The sequence below is a fragment of the Mandrillus leucophaeus genome, unplaced genomic scaffold (assembly GCF_000951045.1).
Source record: "Mandrillus leucophaeus isolate KB7577 unplaced genomic scaffold, Mleu.le_1.0 Scaffold104, whole genome shotgun sequence".
Lineage (NCBI taxonomy): Eukaryota > Metazoa > Chordata > Mammalia > Primates > Cercopithecidae > Mandrillus > Mandrillus leucophaeus.
Window position 1 is genome coordinate 1,753,011 of NW_012098543.1, and position 9,357 is coordinate 1,762,367.

The 9,357-nt window shown below is 45.3% G+C and overlaps 1 protein-coding gene across 1 annotated transcript in view; it reads left to right on the forward strand.

The window, feature by feature from the left end:
* Window positions 1–2,161: 2,161 nt before the first annotated feature.
* The window catches only part of LOC105539797 (zinc finger protein 320), a 48,479-nt gene continuing 41,283 nt past the window's right edge, over window positions 2,162–9,357 (forward strand). Inside the window, exons 1-3 of the mRNA XM_011980232.1 lie at window positions 2,162–2,278; window positions 3,140–3,241; window positions 6,441–6,567. Of these exons, the coding sequence (XP_011835622.1) occupies window positions 3,227–3,241; window positions 6,441–6,567 (142 nt within the window). The 5' untranslated portion in view covers window positions 2,162–2,278; window positions 3,140–3,226. The remainder of the gene's footprint in view (window positions 2,279–3,139; window positions 3,242–6,440; window positions 6,568–9,357) is intronic.

Genomic DNA, 9,357 nt, shown 5'->3' on the forward strand with positions numbered 1-9,357 from the left:
CCAGCTGCTCATGTCCCTCTCTAACACAGATGAAAGGTGGAGAGAGCTCCAAGCAGCAACCAAGTGGCTGGAGGAACAGGCACCGGCTGATTACCAAAACCCCCAAGAGTATGTAAGGACCCAGTTCCCAGGAACCGACCCCCGGTGGGACCCAAATGAAAGAGAGGACATGCAAAGGCTGAACCAACACAGGGCAGCTCTCCTGGAAGGATTAAAGAGGGAGCTGGGAAGGCCACAAACATTAACAAGGCCTCTGAGGTCATCCAGGGAAAAGAAGAAACTCCAGCACAGTTCTGTGACAGGCTATGTGAGGCCTATTGTATGTATACTCCCTTCGATCCTGATAGCCCTGAAAATCAGCACATGATTAACATGACTTTAGTCAAAGTGCAGAAAACATTAGAAGAAAAGTGCAGAAACAGGTTGGGTTTGCAGGAATGAATATGTGACAGTTATTCAGAAATAGTTAACCAGGTGTTTGTAAACAGGGACGCAGTAAGCCATAAGGAAAACAGCAAAGAGAATGAACATTGGGCCCGGCGAAACGCTGACCTGTTAGCTGCAGCAATCAGAGGGGTCCCCCCAAAGAGGCAAGGGAAGGGGGGCCCCAGGAAAGAGACTCAGCCTGGCTGTCAGAGCTTGCAGCATAACCAGTGTGCTTATTGTAAAGAAATAGGACACTGCAAGAACAAATGCCCTCAGCTAAAAGGAAAACAAGATGACTCAGAGCAGGAGGCCCCAGACAAGGAGGAAGGGGCCCTGCTCAACCTGGCAGAAGGGTTATTGGACTGAGGGGGACTGGCTGGGGGGTATAACGGGGAAGAGAGAATTTAACAGGGAGAGCTCAGGAGGTGCAGAGATGGGAGAAGAGGCGGAAATAGATGGAGATTAAGGATGATTTAAAGATTGGGGAGAAGGAGCAACAAGAAGTTAAGTAAGTTGTGGATGGAACCCAGCTAATTTTTGTATTTTTAGTAGAGACAGGGTTTCAGCATGTTGGCCAGGCTGATCTTAAACTCCTGACTTCAGGTGATCCACCCACCTTGACCTCCCAAAGTGCTGGGAAAACAGGCGTGAGCCACCACACCTGACCACCCATGTATTCTTGATTGAAAAAATTTGCTTATGTCTTAGTTCAACTTTCCCTGTTTTCTTTCCTTTTCTTTTCTTTTTTTGAGATGCAGTTTTGTTCTTGTTGCCCAGGCTGAAGTGCAATGGCAGAATCTTGGCTCACCCCAACCTCAACCTCCTGGGTTCAAGCGATTCTCCTGCCTCAGCCTTGCTGAGAAGCTGGGATTACAGCCATGCGCCACCACGCCTGGATAATTTTTGTATTTTTAGTAGAGACGGGGTTCCTACATGTAGGCCAAGCTGGTCTCCAACTCCTGACCTCAGGTGATCCGCCCACCTCGGCCTCCCTGTTTTCAAGGTCAGTAGTTGTGTGTTTACACTGCTGCATTTTGTAAATGTTACTGTACTTTTCTCATAAGGAAAAATTAAATGTTAGAAATTAAAGGCATCAGAACCTTGCAAAAGAAGTTTCTTTAGCCCAGGTATGTGAAAGATGCTTCTCTAATTCTAAAGGATAGGGTGATAAAGACCAACCCTCCCCATTACCCCTTCCAGCCCCCCATGTAAGAATTCAGGCACATCTTCATACTCATCTCAGACCTTCTCAGGGTAGCTCTGTGAAAATGTTTTCACTGTGAGGATAGCACAGCTAAATCCAAAGCAGGTCATTCAGTCCCCGGCAGGGAACCCTCCACCGGCTTCCTGTGTTCCCTGGGACAGAAGTCCAGCTCTTCACTGTGGCTCCACAGCCCTGTGTCCAGGGCCCCTGCCAGTGTCCAGCCTCTGCCTGGGAGCTTGCCTTCATCTCCTGACTCCCTCTGCCCCAGTCACGTTTGCTTTTCTCTTTTCCCAAACTCCAAAACCCTTCCTGTCTCTGGTCATTGTCCTGCTCTTACCCTATGTCCCTTGGCAGCTCATTTACGATGCTGTCCTGTCCCTTTCTCCTCCTTCAGGTCTAGGCTCAGAGATGTCTCCCATGCCCTCCCACTGCCATCTGAAGTTCCTCTGCCCGTCAGTCTCTATCACATTACTCAGGTTTATTATCTGTGTCAATCACATCAGAAACTAGGACTTTTAAAAAAAAAAAAAGGTCTCACTGTGTCCTCCAGGCTGTGAATGCAGTCTCGTGATCTTGGCTCACTGCAACCTCTGTCTCCTAGGTTCAAGTGATTCTTGTGCCTCAACCTCCAAGTAGCTGAGATTACAGGTGTGTGCCACCACACCCGGCTAATTTTTGTATTTGTATTTTATTTTAGAGTCTTATTCTGTTACTCAAGCTGGAGTGCAGTGGTGTAATCTCGGCTCACTGCAACCTTCACATCCCAGGTTCAAGTGATCCTCCAACCTCAGCCTTCTGAGTAGCTGGGATTACAGATGCCCACCAAGCCCAGCTACTTTTGTATTTTTAGTAGAGACGAGGTTTCACCACATTGGCCAGGATGGTTTCGAACTCCTGACCTCAAGTAATCCACCCACCTCGGCCTTCCAGAGTGCTAGCATTACAGGCTTGAGCCATTGCACCCGGCCCAATTTTTGTATTTTTAGCAGACACAGGATTTCACCGTGTTTGCCAGGCTGGTCTCAAACTTCTGAGTTCAAGTGATGCTTCCACCTCAGCTTCCTAAGTAGCTGGGATGACAGAAACACAGACATGCACCACTGTACCTGGCTAAGTATTTGTATTTTTGGTAGCGATGGGATTTCACCATGTTGCCCAGGCCGGCCTCAAACTTCTGAGCTCAAACAGTGTACCCACCTTGGTCTCCCAGAGTGCTGGGATGACAGGCGTGAGTCACCACATCCAGCCTATGCATGGGGTTTGGTCAGGGCTGGGTCTGTGCTCTGAAGGGGAGCTCATTCCAATCCAGCTCCCCACTGCTGCAGCGTGTGTGGGGGCTTCTCCAGAAGGGGAGTGGGAGTTTCCTATAGGGGTTTATCATCCCTGGTGTGGTGGGCAGCAGGGGGGACCGTACTTCCTCAGACTGAGGTCTCTTTTGTATGTGTCATTGTGTTACAGGGAGGGGGTGTGTTGATTCTGAGCAATAAACAGCATATTTTTAACATTCAGGATTGATTTCTAAAGGCTCTTGGTACGTGAGGAAGAAACCCTGAGGAAGATACCTGGAAAAGGAAGAGGAAAGCAAAGGAGTCAGGCATGGCTCTTCCTCAGGTGAGATGATATTTTCGGTGGATTGTTCTGTCTCCTTCCTTTCAGAAACGCTGGGCCTTGGAGTTGGGAATCTTCTCTGAGTCTGAAGCGTCCTGCCTGACAGGTTTGCTCGCACTCACCCATGCCTTCCCTCAGTCCCTCTCATCTCGCTTAGATTCCATCTCTCGTGACCCAGTGACATGAACTTGGGAAGAGGCGGCACTGGGCATGGTCCTGGGAAGGGCTCACACCAGACATGGATGGAGACGGGGTGAGGGTCCCGTGGTGTCAGTGCTGTTGGGCAGCAGGGATTGTTCAGGGGCCACATCTGGATGCTCTGTCAGCTCTCTGTGGACGAAGATTAGAGCAGCTGCCAATGGAAGTCACCTATTAATGTGCACAGAGAACATGGTAAATTCTAGAAAAGAAGACCAATAAGGGGAAATGTTTTCTGCCTGATTTTAAACTACATTTTTAGGTAATTGAGTGAGCCTGACCAACATGGAGAAACCCTGTCTCTAGTAAAAATACAAAATTAGCCAGGCATGGTGGCATGTGCCTGCAATCACAGCTACTCAGGAGGCTGAGGCAGAAGAATCACTTGAAATCGAGAGGCGGAGGTTGCAGTGACCTGAGATTGCACCATTGCACTCCAGCCCAGGCAACAAGAGCAAAACTCTGTCTTAAATAAATAAATAAATAAAATGGAAATGAATGATACATGAATGATTCCATCATCATGTTAAGAATATAGAATCAACATAAATAATAGCAGGAGATTCATTAAACTATTCTTAGCACATTACGCTTATGGAGACAGTGGTGTTACTATGGAGAGACTTGTGAAGCAGGCTTTTGGTAAAAATGGTTATATTTTTTCTCAAATATGGGAGCAGTACTTATTTTTTTTTTATTCTAGAGGATAAAGCCATATTCTCATTCCACCTATTATTATTTTTGTTATTTGTTTCTGAAACAGAGTCTTGCTCTGTCACCCAGGCTGGAGTGCAGTGGCATGATCTTGGCTTACTGCAACCTCTGCCTCCTGGGTTCAAACGATTCTCCATCCTCCAGGCCAGGCAGTTGAAAGGGTGATTGCTTCCTCTAGGAAGCGGCGTTTCCTGTTTTCTTAGATCTGACAAGATTCCCCCCGCCCCCAACTGCCAAAGTATCCTTTTCCAGCAAGATGAGATTCTTCTTCAGTTAAACAAAACTTGCTACTTTTTGTATATTTAAAACCTATATATTTGTGTATATATGTATACACGTGTGTACATATGTATACACGTGCGTACATATGTATACATATATGTATACACGTGTGTACATATGTATACCTATATGTATGCGCGTGTGTATGTGTACACATGTGTACGCGTGTGTGTACAAATATGTATACACGTGTGTGCATGTATACACACAAGTATACACGTGTGTGTATGTATACACATGTGTATGCACGTGTGTATATGTGTATACATATGTGTATGCACGTGTGTATATGTGTGTACATATGTGTATGCGTGTGTATATGTGTATATATACGTGTATATGTGTGTATATGTGTATGTATATATGTGTGTGTATATACACACCCCCACACATATATACATACACATACATATATACACACATATGTATATATTTTGAAAATCTTTTATGGTTTGAAAATGTGGGACAAATGACAACCCTTTGTATTAACATTTAGTTTGTTGTGAATCTGTGTAGGTTTTGTTATGTAGCAGGAGGAGCCGCTGACAAAACCTCTCAGACACTGAGTGGTAGAAGGAAGGGCTTCATTCAGCTGGGAGCATGGGCAAGCTACTGCCTTAAAATCCGAGCTCCCCAAGTGCACAATTTCTGTCCCTTTTAAGGGTTCACAACACGAAAGATTTCACATCAAAGGGTCGTGATTGAGCAATCTAGGGGATACGTGACAGGGGTTTCATGCGCTATGTGGTCAGAGTGAAACAGAACAGAGCAGGGAGTTTCATAATGTTCTTCTATACAATGTAGTTGATTTTTAACTACTAGGTTTAGGCCAGGCAGGCCCAGGCCTGGTTTTGGGCCTGGTACCGGGCCGCCTATCTGGTTTCACTTCCTTGTTTTTTTTTCTTAAAACAGGTACTGAGTATAAAACAATGTGAGAGGGTCTCTCTCTTCCCTTAGTTATTTTGTGAACATTTACAAAATGGATTTTGTACTTTGAGTAATTTTGTTTTCATGTATTTTATTTTGAGATGGGGTCTCACTTTGTTGTCTAGGCTGGAGTGCCCTGGTGTGATCGTAGCTCACTACAACCTCCACCCTCAGGGTCAAGCCATCCTCCCATCTCAGCCTTCCAAGTAATTGGAACCACAGGTACCTGCCATCACACCTGGCTAATTTTTTATTTTTTTGAGATGGAGTTTCTGCTGCCCAGGCTGGAGTGCAGTGATGTGATCTGGGATCACTGCAACCTCTGCCTCCTGGGATCAAGCCATTCTCCTGCCTCAGCCTCCCACGTAGCTGGGATTACAGGCATGTGTCACTGTGTCTGACTGATCTTTCACTGTGGGCATTGTCATCTGTGAAGGCATCACTCGTGCTTGGTCTCATCTAGATACTGAATGTCACTTGGTGTGTCCATAAAAGTTTCAAACATTTCTATAACAGAAACTCTGCGTTGATTTTTTAATTTATTTCTTGTATTTTTTACAAACATAAGAAATTCATACTGACAGGGTGTCTTGACCTCTTTAAAAAGTATAATAAAGACATCATGTGAGGCCAGGTGTGGTGGCTCATGCCTGTAATCCAAGCACTTTGGGAGGCTGAGGCAGGCGGATCACAAGGTCAGGAGATCGAGACCATCCTGGCTAACACGGTGAAAGCCTGTCTCTACTAAAAATACAAAAAAAATTAGCAGGGCGTGGTGGCGGGCACCAGTAGTACCAGCTACTTGGCAGGCTGAGGGAGGAGAAGGGTGTGAATCCGGGAGGTGGAGCTTGCAGTGAGCCAAGATCATGCCACTGCACTCCAGCCTGGGCGACAGAGTGAGACTCCATCTCAAAAAAAATGAAAAAAAAAAAGACGTCATGTGGTGAAAAATCCCTTACTTGGATTTGTCAGAACATTCACTACAATTAAATCCACACTTTCCCCTCTCTCCTCTTCTCATTTTCTGTAAAGATAAGAATTCCTCCCATAACCATTTGGTTAAAATATGTTTTCATTTCAGGGTCTGTTGACATTCAGGGATGTGGCCATAGAATTCTCTCAGGAGGAATGGAAATGCCTGGACCCTGCTCAGAGGACTCTGTACAGAGATGTGATGTTGGAGAATTATAGGAACCTGGTCTCCCTGGGTGAGTTTAACTTCCCTCCTGGGGATGTGCCCTTGTGAATCTTTGCATTTTCTCTTGTTTCTCTTGGGTGCCACATCCTTGCTTGACTCAAATGGAAGCCATATTGATTTTGAAATGAAAAGCTTCATGATGTAGCATCTGGACTTTCACTGTCCCCTTTGTTTAGATGTTCTGCTTTCTTCATGATACCTCAGTGGGGGCTTCAGGACTAAAGTAGGCATAAAACTTTACAGCAGGCTGGGTATGGTGGCTCATGTCTGTCATCCTGGCATCTTGGGAGACTGAGGCGTGTGGATCACTTTAGATCAGGAGTTCGAGACCAGCCTGGCAAATATGGAGAAACTCAGTCTCTACTAAAAATACAAAAATTAGCTGGACGTGTGGGTGCACACCTGTAATCCCAGCTCCTGGAAAGGCTGAGGAAAGAGAATAACTCAAACCTAGGAGGCGAAGGTTCTAGTGAGCTGACAACACACCACTGCACTCCAGCCTGGGTGACAGAACAAGACTCTGTCTCAAAAAGCAAAAATAAAACCTTTTGGCAGACTTTAAACATCTTCTCTAGTTCCCGGTTTGCTTCTCCTGTGCTTTCAATTCAGTAGTTCTTGGAAGGGAACTCGATGTCCACGTATTACATATTACAACGTTCCCCAAGCATTCAGAAGGAGGCAGTCAGTGGAGCAATCAGTGAAATATTTTCCTAGATTCATCTGTAATGTCTTCCTTCCTACAGAAACGTAGGGCTGGGACTCTAGAAAAGCTCCAGCACGTCATGGTCCTTTCTTTTTATAAGCAGGAGTCTCTTTCTGACCTGCTGTCTCCATGTTGGAGCAAGAGAAAGAGCCCAGGACTGTGGAGAGTGAAGTGAAAATAGCAAAAAAAAATCCAGCTGGGTGGGAATGTATTACAGGTGTAAAGGCAGGTAAGAGTTCAGATGGGCAGAGTGGAAGCTCCACCTTCCAATAGTGTGTGGAGAAACTCTGCAAGTGGGAGAATTCTGTGGGAAAATAAAAGTTTAAATCCTGAGATCTTTGAAAGGACGTCTTTCTTTGCCCTTGCTTATCTCTCTGCTCTTTCTTTTCTTATGACAGAGTTTCACTCTGTCGCTCAGTCTACAGTGCAGTGGTGTAATCTTGGCTAACTGCAGCCTCCGCCTTTCAGGCTCACAGGATTCTTGTGCCCCAGCTTTCTGGGTAGTGGGACTGCAAGCACTCACCACCATGCCCAGCTAACTTTGTGTTTTTAGTAGAGATGGGGTTTCACCATGTTGGCCAGGCCGGTCTCAAACTCCTGATCTCAAGTGATTCACCTGTGTCGGCTTCCCAAAGGGCTGGGATTACAGGCGTGAGCTGCCATGCCCAACCATTGTTATTATTGTAGATAGTTTTGTCTTTTAGTACTTAGTAAACATGTAAGTAGTTGAAGCATGATTCCAGGGTGAATATAACAACCACGTTAGTGTCCATTCCTTTCAGTATGCAGAAGTGAAGTGTGTTGTATAGATATTTGGGCCAAGGTTATTGTTGCAGGTATGTTAAACATCTTAAACTTATAGTATAATAATGAAACTTAAAATTTCTGTAACCTGGTCGGGTGCAGTGGCTCACGCCTCTAATCCCAGCACTTTGAGAGGCCGAGGGGGGTGGATCACCTGAGGTAAGTTTACAACCAGCCTGGTTAACATGGTGAAACTTCATCTGTACTATAATTACAAAATGTAGCCAGGCACAGTGGTGGGCAGCTGTAATTCCAACTACTCAGGAGGCTGATCCAGGAGAGTCACTTGAACCCGGGAGGTAGAGGTTGCAGTGAACCAGGATCGCACCATTGCACTCCAGCCTGAGCCTCCGTCTCAAAAAAAAAAAAAAAAAAACATAATCTGCAAAAACTACTTCTTCTCCAAGAGAACTTTTTTATTTGTCAGAATTATTTCTGTGTATGTTCCATTTTCATTAACATATTTTTACAGTGTTTTTTCATGACTTTTAATTTTAAATAACATAAAAAAAGTTTAGTTATGAAGAAAAGGTACACATATGCCAGTTTCTGTATCTGTCCATTTGTTAATTTATGTATTTATGAGACATAGTTTTGCTGTCATCACTTAGGCTGAAATTCAATGCTGCGGTCTAGGCTCACTACAACCTCCGTCTCCGGGTTCAAGCAATTTTCCTCCCTCAGCCTCCCGACTACCTGGGATTACAGGCATGAGTCACCATGCCCAGCTAATTTTGTATTTTTAGTAGAGATAGGGTTTCTCCTTGTAGGTTAGGGTGGTCTTGAACTCCCAACCTCAGGTGATCTCCCTGGCTCGTCCTTCCAAAGTGCTGGGATTACAGGCATGAACCACCATGCCTGGCCTATCTGTTTTTTTATTTACCTTTACTGGAAAATTTTGTATGTGCTTGTGGGTTGCCGTTACTGTTTAGCCTTCTTTCATTTTTTTTTTTTTGTTTTGTTTTCTTTGAGACAGTCTCAGTCTGTCACCCAGGCTAAAGTGCAGTGGTGTGATCTCAGCTCACTGCAACTTCCAACTCCCAGTTTCAAGCAATTCTCCTGCCTCAGCCTCCCAAGTAGCTGGGACTACAGGTGACTGCCAACACACTGGGCTCATTTTATGTGTTTTTTAGTAGAGATGGGGTTTCAGCTTGTTAGCCAGGATTGTCTCAATCTCCTGACCACGTGATCCTCCTGCCTCAGCCTCTCAAAATGCTGGGATTACTGGCATGAGCCACCGTGCCCAGCCTGCCTCAATGTTTTTAAAACATGGTATTACTGGCTGGGCCCGGT